Below are 15647 nucleotides of genomic sequence, written 5' to 3'. Positions count from 1 at the left end.
TTCCCATCCCTATCTGCATTCATCCAACTATACTCCCCACTGGGATCATTATGCTCTACAAATAAACTACTAATAGTCACCTCTCACTCTAATAACAGCTCTGAGGATGCACTTTTCTCTAGTTTCCCTGCCAAAGCTTGAAACTGTACTCCACTATGTATCAGACTAGAACAAAACCAAAAATTCTTCAAGTCCCTTCTGAAATCTCACCTGGACAAATCTTGGATCTCCCTCTGTTCTTCTCCTGGACAGCATACTAACAATCTCAACTCTGCCAGCCCCTACTTCATCTTACTGTCCCTTCCCAGTGTCACACACAATTATACTGACCTCAACCCACCTCCCCAGACTCTAAATATACCAGCTCTGCATTATGCAGACAGTACCTCCGCTACCTATACCGTATCCACTTTCCTTTGCCATCTTTTTTCTGTGCACATCTCTCTCTCTCTTTCCTTCAAACCTATATTGCATCTGCTTAGTATAACCCGTTTGACTAGGCTATCACACCTATGCATTACACTACAATTGTTACTTGTATTACCAAATGTTTGAAATTCTCACTGCCATCCCTTTACGATTACTTGATACTCCTATATCCTGTATCATTCTATGTACAATAAATCACTGTTTTCACCTATATATATATTGTCTCATGATGATTATCTATAAGTAACATGTGCAGCTTTTCTCTCCTGGTCTCCACTGAAAAGGGGTCTTGTACCCAGTCGGACTACCCTAGTAAATAAATAATAAGTAAAATTAGATTAAATAAATAAATATGTTTGTGGCAATCAAGCTTTAGACACCAGAACTTGTGTATAGGATAAAGAAGGACTATTCTGTGACAGCAGTGTTGCTGGAACAACTTTCTTTCAGAACACATCTCTGCTGATCCATTTATGACCTGTTTTGCCATTTATGTTCACTGGACTATTTTCTGAGTCTGAATATTTTTACAGTACTTACGTATTATCGCAACCACGTTGCAAAAGTGGTCCGACATAAACATACACAGGTTTCGGCAAACTCCACTGTCAGTATAATCACTGTGTTTGACAGTTGATGGTAGTTGTGATTATACTGAGGAAAGCATTTGTCGAAAACGTCTGAACATAATCCTATTTAACTAGAAATTTTTTTCCTTCTGCAATTCCGGTTTAAAAAACGTGTAATAGCCGTTACTAATCAACACCCATTGAGAATGTAAATCAGGGTACCCTTTAAACTGAGGAAATCCACATTCATACTGTGCCTAGAGATGAGGGTGTTTTAACATATGTGCATCAGTCATCTGGAGTAGCATGTCAGTAAGCAATAGTTGCTTACAGTGAAGGGCCCGTGAATAAGAAATATAACTAAAATACATCAAAAGTATGAAGTAAGTCACTTCTGAAATAAACGAAAAGGTTTGCACTACAAGTCAGAAAGCGATTTCACTTCAGTTATATATTTTCTGCATTTCAGGTGTGTAACATGGGCACTTTGTTTAAACTAGAATTACTCTACCCCATAAAAAGACGACAGAAAGAGGGCACAAAATCAAAACTGCATTTTCTGACATGAAAGAAGCCCGTAACTGTAGTTGTAGTCATTATTTGCTAACCGCAATGTGTAACTGTGGAGCATGGAAGAAGTCAGTTATACAAACAACGGGCTGGAGAGAAAGCGTGGTTGCGATAATACGTAAGTACCATTTTTACTCCATAACTAGGACCTTTCCAGTTTATACTAGGTGTATATGAAGACTTGTGAATAATTTTAGCTTGCCTCAGAGAAGACCATTGTTGTTAAGCGTATTGTTTAGTCTGAATGGCCAGAGCACAGCATTCCTTATTCCACCTGCTTTGTCTTGCCTATTGCAGTGATTGAACAATTACCTGCATGTTTATGTATTTATATCATGTTTTGATATGTGCACCTGTTACTGTGTGAATGTTTATATATACACTATATGTATAGACTGTTGTAAGAACTGTGGTGACAAAAATATGGGAACCTTCAGCATAGGAAAGTTCTAAAGAAAAGTCCTGGCATGGCATAATAACTGATAAACCTGAAAAGGGAGTTCTCAGTATTAGTCCATATGGCTTAACATTCCTGCAAAACCTGATGCGTGAGCAGAGACTTCCTCAAAGTATTATACCAATATTAAGTTATCATTCCACATAAATGAGGAGGGGAGTTATATTTCCAGTTATGACTGCATCAAAATGCAGGTAGAGTATATTTCCAATTACAGCTGCACTATAATCTGTTTAAATACTTATAGTCATCTGAAATTCTCATAGTGAGCTTTCCTGTGCTGCATGTCTCACTTTTACACCATACTCACTGGACACATATATTGTATGTTATGTCAGAGTAAGCAAATGGCAAGACATCTTGTTTTTTCTGTAAGGTAGCAAAAAACTGATTACTTCATTGGAGGTGTGGCTATTTAGTGCAAGCAAGTTTATTTTGTGATTTGTAGTCATACTTATAAAAACGAGAACATGAGCTTTTGCCACTGAATACAGCTGCAGATAGGTTTGTGTTTGTCCTTTTCATCCTTGCCATCTGTGGTTAAGGCTAGCTGAAAATGTAAAACATTTTTACTGTAATTCACATAATATTCATTTTAAACCATCTCTTACCACTTGGTTTATTATTGTTATAAGTACTGGTTTACTTCATTAGCAAATCTTTGTTAAATAACCTCAATTTCAGTGTAACTATATAATATGTTTTGAAGGAACAGCAAAGAAACAAAATATAAAGCTGAACGGTGAATAATTAATATGGATAAGCTAGTGATAAAGCAGATGCTAATCTACAGTTGTCTATAAAAAGTCCAAAATTGTATTAGCATATTCCAAACATAATACATTTTGAAATGAATTTTTCAATCTCAGTAGGTTTGGCATTTTATAAATTTTAGAATGCCAACTTAAATGCATTTCCATTAGTTGTTTTTGCTGCTTTCTGCATCATTTTATTAACAAATGTTTCCACTTTCTGCAAGCACTGCAAACTTTTAATATCTTTGCTGACCTAAGTTAAAACTTCATTAGCTTGCCAATATAAAGCATGCACTGTCTGCTTGCAACCCTGTGTGTCTTATTTCATGCACTTTTCTTTTGCATTTACTTGTCATTTGCATCATCCATTTTTCACTTTTACAGTGTCTGTGTGCATTTAGTCATGCAGTAGTTTTAACACTTCTGTTACAAGAAATATGCAGTCTCCACAGTAGCAGTAGTGAATAACAAATGCATGCAGTTGCCTAGCCACTTGTTATTTTCTACCACTTCCTACAGAGAAGAAGGCATTTTATTTGGCCTACTTTATTTGTATTATTTCTGAAAAGTGTTCCAAAGAAAGTACTAATATTCTTTAAGTATGCTAATATGCTCCACAAATCCAGTGTACAATAACTGTATTTTAATTGCAGACTACTGTTTCTGTGCCAGCTGTTGAAGCATCCTACTGCATTTGTTGTTCTGTTGTTGTGTTTTTGTTTACTTGCATTCCATTTTGATTTCAGTGGATATGTGGTCAGTAGGGTGCATCATGGGAGAATTGATTAAAGGTGCTGTGCTCTTTCCTGGTACTGATCGTATCCTTCCCAGCATCTGTAAGCATCAAGGAACACTCTTTGTATTAATTATTGTTTGCAAGGTATATGCTATGTTCCTTTTCTACAGGATTGTAACCTAGATATAAAAAGACAAAGTGATAGCAAGTCTCATGCAAACATTTTATATAAACACAGTTGAAGTTAGTATTTTTCCCTAACATTTGTGACAGCATATTTTGGCAAGGTTGAAATCCATTTTAATTTTAGGTTAGTACACATGGATCAGCTAAATGCAAAAATACTGCATTTTAATACATGACCGTTTTCTTTTATCAATGTGCTAGATTTGCATTTCTTGAATCCGGGGTCGTTAGATATTGTTTGTCCTATAATTTACACATTTGTAATACCTCGATATTGGAAAACATTTTCCGCAAGAATGGAAATTGTCCATGATATACTAATATGCAAGAAGGGTAACTGAGAAAAAATAAATAATTATTGGCCTGTTGAAATGCTAAATCCATTGTTAAAAGTGTGTGAAAAGATACTTTTGATTGCAGTTTTTCAAAAACAAAACAAAATATGGTGGCTTGTTTCCAAGATAATTGGTGAGAAGCCATTCTACTTCTGCTGCTTTGATTCCAAAGTATATATGCCCTTTGAGGAAGACAAGATAAACCTGGCTTTAAGCATTGGGTAATTCAAAGTTTTTGATGTGGTTAGATATGTTGATATAATAACTGCTTTGGAAAAGTTCTGGGGTGGGGAATTCATCTTTGAACTGGATATTATCTTATTTACACCGAAGAGGAAATATGAAAGTTGAATACATTTTTATTGTGGGAGTACTGCAAGGCTGTAAAATTGGACATACACGATTTACATCAGTAACAGACACCCTGAGGCGTTAGACCCTACACTCACATTTAACTGTGTATGTTCATAATCTGGCTTTACAGTGAAGAAGGGACAATGTAAATCACTCTTCAAAGTGCCTACAATATTTTATTGAAATTCATAACTAGATTAAACTCTAATATAGTGAGATAAATATTAAGAAAGACAGGGGAATTTATGTTTCTAGCTGTACCTAGGGAATATATATACTAATTTGTGATTCACCTGTTCTTGTACAATCGATCTGCATTTCGTTTTATAGGGTGCTAGTAGATTCACATCCTGTGTTTAGTCATTGTGTCGATAGCTTATGTATTTATCAAGTCATGTGATCTTTATTTAATACCTGTAAGATGCAATAGCAGCATTTGCAGGACGTTAGTAGCTTATTGTTATTGGCTAAATTAGGAAACCTACTAAACATTTAATGAGCTTGCCCTGGAAAAGTCATTTGCAAAGTTTAATATCGTTATATCATGCCACACTGTATTGCATTATAGGGGTGCCATATAAAATGCATCATTGTAGGTTATATCTTACAGCTAATGAGCCGAGTTTGACTGAGTGAAGCAAACAAGTTTTTCTCTTTAAAGTGAAACATAATGCTTTTGATTACTTGACTGACTGATTCATTTGCATTTGCTAACCTGGATTGTCTGACTGAGAAGTATCATTTTCACTGGTGTCCCAAAGAGACAACTTCAGTACAAGCATATAACAAGAATAATATACGAAGTTGTCAGTTGCAAATAGCAGTACAAATAAATGTAGTAAGCAGTATGATTTATATCAGTAGTATTTTGTACTAATTTACATGATATAATACAAAGTAAATAGAACATAATGAAAATGCAGGAGACAATTATAGATCAATAGTAACAATACAATACTTTACACAGCATGATATGAAGTAAAAGAATGCATGCAAAGTGTGTGAGGCAATTGGAAACAGACATACTGAGATATTAAATCAGCAGCTATGATCTTTTTACAATGTGTTTATCTGAATATTTTATTTTGGATTAAACAGGAGAAGAAGACTAACTGTTAAACACCCACTTTAAATACTATGAGCATTAGTCATAGTCCTGCAGTGCACAAGTGTGCAAAGCAAATGTGTGAAAAGTGATGCTTTGCTAGTATGCAAATACAGTAAGTGTGAACTAGCAGCACTGCTTTTTCACATATGTGAAGCCAGCAAAGAACCACCAAAGTCAACTGTGAAGATAAACAAGTCTGTAAATTTGGCTAACAAGTATGCAAAGCAAATGTGTGAAAAGTGATGCTTTGCTAGTATGCAAATACAGTAAGTGTGCACTAGCAACACTGCTTTTTCACATTTTCACAGCGGTATGCTAATGCTTTCCTTTGCTGAGGAGAGAAGCTCCCTCTGGGGAAAAAAATTACACTTTTGCTTTTTTAAGATAGATTTTTTTTTCTGGGGAAATATACATTTTAAACTAGGAAAGTGTTTGCATTGACCATTTTATGATATTTACTAGCTTTTAAACAAGAGCTTTACATTTTTGCTTTTGTAGAAAAAAGTTGTTAAAATTACTTTTTGAGGTAGCAGTTCTGTTATTTTATTTTGGAGGGTAGTATAAGTGTTTAAAGTGTTTTTATGGTGAAACAAGTTACTTTTTTTACTGATTACTTGTTTTACCAAGTCCTGCTACCTGGCTTCCCATGGAATCAGGCATCTATTTTGACTTAACCACAGAACAACCTAACATTTCCTCCATTCTTCAATATTCCAGACACAAAAAGAAGAAAATTATTTAATAGCTTTTGCCACCAAAGAAGACCACTAAAGTGCCTCAGACGATAGGATTGCCACTTGTTAAACTTTAAGTTTGCCTCTTTTGAGAACATAAGAAATATTATAGTATTTGTTTCCTCTTCTGAGGAAAAAAGCCTTTGTGAAACTTTATTGCTTTTGTGTCTCTAGAGGGTACTCACTATTTGAAATGTGCTTAGGATTCTGTTGATGCCACTTCCAGGGCTGTTGCCACTGGAAATTTTATGTGGAGGTTTGCTTGCATGCATTCCTCCAGAAGATGTCAAAGCTGAAATTTTGAATTCTCCCATGGATAATGAGTTAGTTTTTGGACCATCTGCTGCAGAGGTTATTAGAAAGTATGTTGAGAGAAGTATGCTGATTCAAAGAGTCTCTCAGATTTTTCAACCTTCTTCAAGTATGCCAAGGGATTTAATGCTATCACTACAACATTCTTTAAAAGCAAAATAAAAAAAATAGGAAGCTGCTGGTAAGCAAACAATAAAAAAGTAATGGTGGAAGTGTCTAAAAAGAAAGGAAGACAATTTAATTAGGCTGAATGACTATCTGCAAGACTTCCCTCCCCATTCCCACCCTGCCAAACCCTTAATACTTCATGAAAGTCTGAACCTCCATTCCTCTCTCTGGCAACACATAGTTTTAGACAGAACAGTTCTGAAATTATTTCATCAAGGTTACAGATGACAGTGGGAATCTCTCCCTCCCTTTTGAAGGATTCTTGCTCATCTGCCAGACCAAACTCCTGTTTTCCCTCCTATCATTCCGAATCTGCTGTCTCAGGTGGTGATAGAAGTGGTCCCTCCTCATCAGTTAGGTGCCAAAGAAAGAAGATTCTTGGAGACCAGTTCTGGATCTTTCCTTTCTAAACCAATTTGTGATAGTGCCCAAGTTCAAAATGCTATCCTTTAACAACCAGCTGCATCTTATTCCTCATTTGAGTTTTTTGCTAACATTAGCTTTAAATGATGTATACCATCACATTTCCAGATTTCAGGCATTTCTTAAGGTTTTCTCTGTCTGCATCCAATTATCAGTTTTCTGCATTATCCATTTGGTCTATCCACTGCTCCAAGAGTATTCACAAAGTATCTGGCTCTTGTGTTAGCCTACTTTAGACTGCAAGATATTTATATGTTTTCCAATTTAGTTGACTTGCTTATCTTTGTTGAGTATTTTTCTAAGTGTCAGAAATCTCTCACCTGGCTAAGGGATATCCTACGCAGACTATGAGTTCATGAGGACCTATAAAAGTCTTGTTTGACTCCTCACAGGATTATTTTCCTGGCATATGTATGAGATACCTCACTTCAAAGAGTGTTTTTTCATAGGAAAAAGTAGATCTGTATCTAGTTCTATTCCTGGGTTTTTCCACTCAGAATATTGTCTCATCCAGAAAATTTATTATGCCTTTGGGTGTCGTGGTTTCTGTGATTCTCATCATCCCTCTTGCAAGACTCCATATGAGAAAAATCCAGTTGTACCTGAAATCTGTGTGGTCCCAACATTAACATCCCTTGACATTCCATATTCCAGTTTTGGATTTATGCAAAGAGAAATTTATCAGAATCCAGGTCTCTCATTCTCCTTCCCAGCTCCAGCATAGCCTGCAACATGAAACATCTGAGATTATGCTTAGGGAGCAGTGTCTATGGGGATAAAAGTGCAGGATTTTTGGATAGGAAAACACCAAGCAAAGTATATAAACATAAAAGAGATGTTGGCACTTATAAATGCTCTCAACTCTGCCAGTTATCTTTGGTCCCCGGGACCTCTACAAGTATTTACAGACAACACGGCAGTGATGTGGTACATAAACAAACAGGGAGAACTATATCTTATCCTCTGTGCAGGCTAGTACTTGTGGTAGCTTGGGATACAGCTTTTCTGCACAATCTCATTGTACAGGCATCTTAAATACTGTCACAGCCAAATTATGTGGCATTCAAGCTTAGCAGGACCACAACAGATCTTCATGAATGACAACATGAATGATGTGGTCTTCTAGGAATTCATTCAGCAATAGGAAACACTTTAGATAGATCTTTCTCTCCACTCACTGCAATCAGTTGGCACAATTCTGCTCCAGGACTCAATGCAAGAAAGCCAGGAAGATAGATACTCTTTGTTTTCCTTGGACAGGAATGTTTCTATGCTTTTCCATCCATTCCACAGATATCCAGAGTAATTCTGAAGGTTGATAAGGACCTTCTAAAGATCATTGTGGTGACTCTCTTTTGTCCCAGGCAACAGTGGTTCTTTCTTCTTATGGAAGTGGCCAAGGGTAAGGGCAACTACCACATGCTTTCTCACAGACTGGAAATTCTCACTCAAGACAAGGGGAATTTGAAACTTCCTGACACCAAAGAGTTACAGTTAGCTGCTTGGATGATCAAATTTTATTACCTTTGAGGTAACTTTCTGAAAATGTGCAGCAGGTATTACAGAAGACAAGAAAACCAGCTACTAGGGAGTCATATATTAGTAAATGGAAAATATTTTCTAGCTGGTGCCAAGACAGGAACCGGTACATGATCAGGGCTAGTGTTTCTCTGGTTCTGCATTATTTGTGTGCATTATTATATTCTGGCCTGTCTTATTCCTCCGCTCAAATAGGGACAAATGGCAACACTGATGAATACAGAAAGTTCAAGTTCTATCTTGACAGAACAACTTTTAAGAACTCTGATCAGTTGTTCATTTCTTATGAAGGGAAGTAAAAAAGGACAACCTATGTCAAAACAGACTATGTCCAAGTGGTTGTCTCATGCAATTATCATTTGTTATACCCATCTCAACAAGACACTTTCAGGCAGGCCAAGGCTCATGTCTCTCGGCATCATCTGTGGCTTTTTTTAGAAATAGTTGGATTTAAGAAGTACTCTAGAAGCAGCAGCTTAGCTCTCTGCACATACTTTTACAAAAGCACAGTAAACAAGATTCCTTCTCCAGGTCTAGAACAGGCTTTGCTAGGGCAATTCACTGGGAGCTTCTGGACCCTCATCTTTTTTCCTTCCAGGCAGTCTTAGCTATGACAGGCTATCCATATAGCTATCCATATGGCAAGGCTAGTGTAGTAGTGATCCTAATAATGAACCTATTACAACTGTGCCAGTAAAATTACTGTAGTAGTAGATGTACAGATGATAATTACTGTAGTAGCTGCTCCCTCCCTCTATTCCCCTTTTTGTATGTTTTTGTTGTCAGGGTAAGGACCTTTATTTTTATTGGCCTAGTATTGCTCTTGTTAGGACTTTAGTATCCCTCTTTCTGTTGGCATGGAAGGTCTTAAGGACTTGGTCCCTAAAGTTGTCTTTTTAGTCAGCTCAGCTCAAGCTGACTTACAATTTGTATGCGTGGAGGGTGTCCTGAAGCTGTGGAAGCATCTGTTATGTCCTTAGCAGGATATAACCCATATAGCTAAGGCTACTGCAGCAGTGATCATTCAAATACCTAGTGTTAAGGTAAGTTGCTTACACAACTGTGCTTTTCCAATCTGTATGACCATCCCCAGTGCTACCATTATGAGACATTGTGTATGATATAGTACTGATGTGGCAGACACTCACAATTTTGTGTATTCTGACAAATACTCTCCAACCCATACTCTGCACACAAGCAGGAAAAAATACAATGACCTAAACACACCTGAAGTGGAAATAACTCAATGCTCAACATCTATGAGGAGAAATAAAAAACATTTGCCCTTATGTGGAAAAAATAAAAAAATAATGTCAATAACTGCAGTGAAGAAGTGGAAAAATATGTTTTTAAAAAATCTTGTCAACGACTACAGAGAAAATGGGAAAAAATGCTATTAAAGAAAAATGTAATAAATTATCAGTTTACAACACCTTTAGAGTAACATTCATGACAGCTTCATTAGTAAATCTTCATGCCAGTTATGTCTTAAGCCTGTTTCTGCAGAAAAGGCTACTGATTATCATATACCCTGCTTCACAGTGATGCCTAATTTTCCTAAAACCCTCCTGCTTGTTGGTATGCCTAGCACTTGTGCTGCTGTCCATTGACCACGGTGCAAATAATGATGACTCTGACCATATTGACTATATGATTTTGCATGGTGTGTGAAGGATTGTCTGATGCCCAGTGTGAGCTTACCATGCACTACTCAGCACAGCCAACAGGTAACACTGCATGCATCAAGCTTTATCTTTGTAACTTTACACTGCGATGCCATGAATACCATGAACCATAGTTGTAAACTAGATACTGCCACTTCACCTGTGCTGCAGGGGACCACACGTGAGACTTCCTGAAATGGTTCAGTGCTGCTACTGTTGTCTGGTCACTGTTACTATAAAGAGATAGCTGTACTACCACTGAATATTTCATTGGTTACTGATTGTTGCAGTGGAGAACCAGACTGATGAAGACTCTTGTTATGCAGAAAGCAACAAACAGAAAATGTTCTGCACTCAGGAGCAGGGCTCTCACTCACAGACTTACCCAGGCAGCAGAAACTGGCTTTAAGTAGGCTGAACACTTGCTAAATGACTATCGGAGTCTGGGACAGGGCAGTTTTAAAGAGGTCTTCCACAGTTCCTTGTGGGTTACAGACTGGTGTTATTTATTAGTCAAGTTTTAAATGCTTAGTCTGTATCACCTGAAAAGCATAAGAGAGCAGGGACACATGGGGACAGGGTTACTCATTATACTTTGGTCAGTACATATAACAAAATATATGGGTCCACAATAATTTTTCATGTTCATTTACCAAAACGTTGTCCATGATGTATCTTACTATGCAGGAAGTTGTGATGCAGTGAACTTATATGTCATATGTGGGAATCATGGGTACTGTCTGGATGATGCGCCTATACATGTGTGCCATATGTGGGAATCATGGGTACTGTCAGGATGATGGGCCTATACATGTGTGACATATGTGGGAATTATACTGTCAGGATGATGGGCCTATACATGTGTGCCATATGTGGAAATCATGGGTACTGTCAGGATGATTCATTCATCACTTTTTGCTGATTAAGTGTTACTTTTTGATAAAGTTAAGCAACTGTGCACTGGGCAAGTCTTTTTGTTAGCCTCTTAATTATACATATTTATTCTGCTAACTCTGCATCTGTATTTATTTTTCTCTCCTTCCTAGGAGTTAAACCAGTTCACTTAACCCAGCCCGCCCCCCAAGAAAGATTTGCAATGATAGAAATAACTGTATATATGGGATCCGTACTGATCCCCAAATGAAATTTTCACCGCATCACTAATGGCCGGGCATACTTACGTGAAAGTGCTTTTCACCGAAGAAGCACTTTCGCATAAGTATGCCTGTTGAGGTCGCACTATGGTGCTGATAAAGAAAAATTCCCTTTTCCCCACTGTAACGCAATCTCGGAGTGAGAATATTAAAGTGGAGGTGTGTGGGGGAGTGCAGGGGGGCTTGCCCCCCTGCAAAAATTTAATGTTTTTTTTTTAACACACTTTAGCGGAAGTGCTTTTTTGGTGAAGGCGCTTTCACTAAAGTGTGTTCGGTGATAGTGGATTCGGACTGTTCAGCTTTCATTCAACAGTCCTACATCCATATATATATATATATATATATATATATATATATATATATATAAAATATATAATATATATATATTATATATATATATATATATATATATATATATATATAAAATATATATATATATATATATATATATATATATATGTATATATATATATATATATACACTTATATATGAATCTGTATTTTTTGCCAGCTCAAAATCTTGCCTTGAGAAACACACTAAAGAAACAAGGTCAATTATCATTATTAAACCTGATAACTTCTAAGCTGTGTGATTTTGAGCATATAGTCTACCGCTTGGGAACCCGCAGCACTAGCACCAATTTTCCCCTAGGTCTTCTCTTATCTCTTATGGCTTATTCACACTCGCATAACTTTTTTCAGTCAATTAAACCTTAAGGAACTGGCTTTCCTACTGATTGAAAAATTTCCTCCTTCACTGTCCAGAACAGAACAGTCCCATTGATAGGTTTTATACTGTTGCTAGGACTGGGGTAGCCCCTTTCCATTCGCCTCGCTCCGCTCAGCTCACTCTGCTACCCTACCCTGCCCCCATCACCCACCCCCTACATCTGCACTTATTCCATCCACTCATCACCTGACCATACCTTCCTCCAATCAAAGGCCCGTTAGTACTTCCCTTGACCACACCCCCTATTTCCAATCTCCATCCAAACACTCCACCCTTATCACACCAAACAACAAACTCCTATCTTATAAACACACAGTATTCACCTGCCATGCCTTCACACATTCCACCATACTTTAACCCCAAGACCACTAAAGCCAAAAATACCACCCCCTTACAAAATAACACTCATCCTAAGATATCTCTTCATAACCCTCACATACCTAACAAACACCACATCAATATACTCCAACAGATCACTACAAAACACAGCATTCCATAACACTTTCTCAAACAAATACATACTCACACATCAACTTTCCTATCTCCTCTACATTATGTAAAGACAGAATACTACTACACATTTATAAGTCTCACACAAAGCCATCTTACACTAGAAAAATATCTCTGAGATCCAACATAGACATACTGCACACAGTTATATTCTAATTGCCACAAAAAAATGTACTCTTATCAGGTGACATACAGTCTAACCCAGAGCCACCAAACCCTCTACTCAGCTAGGCAAATCTCTGCCCTCTTCATTCTAGATATCAACATCAGAAGTATCTCCAACAAACTTCCTGACCTTCATGCATTCATAGCACACTACTCCCCTGACTTTCTAACTATTACTGAAACATGGCTGAAACCTAATACCCAAAATGAAGAAATTCTCCCACCAGGATATAACATCCTAAGACTGGACAGAGTAGGTAGAAAGGGAGGTGGGGTTGCAATTCTCTTAAAAACATACTTAACGCCAAACCTCTACAAACCCCGTACCTAAATTTGAAAATGCCAAAACCTTAGGATTAACCTTAAGCATAAATGACTCAAAAACTATCATAAGTCTCTGCTGTTATTTTCTCCCAGAGAACAACTCTCCCATCATTGAAGAATTATTACAATGGGTCACTGATAATCTCCCTCAAGAAACCATTTTATTAGGTGACCTAAACACTGGTTAGCCTGTACCTCTAACAACCCAACTAACCACATTAATCTGTTCAGTTTTACCCAACTGATCCTTGAACCCACTAGAGCCAACAAAAAAAACAGAAACAATCTATTCTAGATTGGACACTAGATAACTGCCCCAAAGAAAAGTACAAGACAAGGTGCTTCCACATGGTCTTAGTGACAATCTCCCAACTTTCCTACTGCAAAAACGTACCAATATAAACAAACCAATTTTTTTTAGACAGGTCAGAGATGACCATAAACTAAATATACAAGAACTTAACAGTATTCTAAAACACGGTAACTGGAAACTACTGAAAACCCTAAGTTTAGACTAGGCTATTAACTACTTCAATAATGCTCTTAATAATGTTCTTAATAGACTTGCACCCATCAGAAAAATTAGAGCCAAGACAGACTATGCACCATGGCTAACCAGGGAAACTAGAGCCCTGCTAAAATCTAGACACAAGGCCTGTAAAACATGGAAGAAGGACAATACTAGCCTAGCGAAACAAAACTACCCAGAACTTAGAAATCAGGCCAAGAGAAAAACCAAACTCGACAAACAAAATTATTTCCTTGATATCCAAAACACTCATTCAAAAGATCCTCAAATGTTCTGGCATGCCCTCAACACTCTTCTTAAACCAGAAAAAACTACCACTCCCACCCCCAACTCCACCGAAGATAACAAGGACATTCCCTCCCAATTTAATCACCATTTCACAGAATCTATTAACACTATCCTCCATCTATCCAAGAACAACACTATCCCAACAATATCCCATTCTTTACTGACTCCCAGTTCCTACCTATACAATCAAAAGACTTATCCTACAACTGAAACCTACCACCCTTGCCGCTGATGATCTACCAGCCAAGTTCCTAAAAATAGCTGCTGAATTCTTGTCCTACCCTATATCTGTACTCATCAACCGCTCCATAGAAGAAGCATATGTCCCACAACTCTTGAAAATATCCTATATTATTTCACTTCACAAAGGTGGAAACTTCTATGAATACTCCTATCACCCCATTGCTATTTTATTCCCCCTATATAAAATACTCGAAAAATGTATACAATCTCAAGTAATGCAATTCCTAAACTCACATAACCTCATCTCCCCCACTCGACATGGCTTTCGGCAACACCACTGTACAACAACCGCCCTGCTGTCTTTCACCAGTCTGGTCAATCAACACAGAAATAATAATAAATTTGTACCTGCAGTATTTTTAGACCTCTCCAAGACATTCAACATGGTCTCACATTCCTTACTACTAGACTCCCTTACCTCTCTATCCTTCACCCCTAGTTCGATAGCCTGGTTCACAAGCTATCTGTCAGCAAGGCAGCAATCTGTCCAATGGCAAGGCATACTATCCCCTTTACTCCCAACTACTATAGGCATACCACAAGGCTCAATATTAGGCCCACTTATTTTCTCCATATTTACCAATAATCTCCATACCAGCACACAGCATGCTTCACTCATTCAGTACACTGACGATTCACCACTTATATGTTCTGCTCCATCACTTACTACTCTACAGGAACTCACCCAGGAATCCTTTAGCTCTGTAGAAAGATGGATCACTCAGATTCAACTTATCCTAAACCCTAACAAAACCAAACTGCTGCTCTTCACCCCCAACAAAACCATGTCTACCCCTCTATCATTCACTATTTCTTTGAAAAATGGCACTATCATCTTTCCATCTGATCATACCAAACTCCTAGGCAGTGAAATTGTCAAAAATCTACTCTTTGATGTCCTTATTTCACAAACAATCGAAAAGGTCCATAAAAAAGTGGCAACTCTATACAGAAACAGGAAATCCCTTACAAAACAAGCACGGGTTACTGTAGCCCAAACTCACCTCTTGTCCATCCTAATGTATGCTGCACCAATTCTTACTCAGCTTAGAAAATCCGACTTTGCCAAACTCGAAACATGCTATAACAAAATTTGCCAACAACTCCACCTTTAGACTCCACCACTGCCAGGCACTAAAAGAACTGCAATGGCTAGAACTCCCCCAGCTTCTAAACTGTCACCAGCTAGTCATTGTCTTCAATGTGATAAGACATCCAGAAAAAAACTCCTGCTCTATCTCAACTACTTACCCTTTATAATACAAATTGACCTCTCCACTCTTCCGACAAATCCCTCCTCTGCATCTCAAAGGCTAACAGTTCTGCAGGAAAAGCACTATTCTCCCACAACATAGCAAAAACATG

The 15647-nt window shown here is 37.6% G+C and overlaps 1 protein-coding gene across 6 annotated transcripts in view; it reads left to right on the top strand.

Moving 5' to 3' along the window:
• MAPK10 (mitogen-activated protein kinase 10) overlaps window positions 1-15647 on the top strand; it is a 2349270-nt gene that overhangs the window by 1659719 nt on the left and 673904 nt on the right. The window contains exon 8 of one of the 6 annotated variants that reach the window (XM_044059145.1): window positions 3527-3598. The exons of the other annotated variants lie outside the window; for them this stretch is intronic. Within the exon in view, the coding sequence (XP_043915080.1) occupies window positions 3527-3598 (72 nt within the window). The remainder of the gene's footprint in view (window positions 1-3526; window positions 3599-15647) is intronic. 6 annotated transcript variants of the gene reach the window in all.

This window comes from Protopterus annectens, chromosome 17.part0 (genome assembly GCF_019279795.1).
Source record: "Protopterus annectens isolate FY-2018-M chromosome 17.part0, PAN1.0, whole genome shotgun sequence".
NCBI classification, from domain to species: Eukaryota; Metazoa; Chordata; order Ceratodontiformes; family Protopteridae; genus Protopterus; species Protopterus annectens.
The sequence above is the reverse complement of the archived record's forward strand: the minus strand, read 5'-3'. Positions and strand labels throughout refer to the sequence as shown.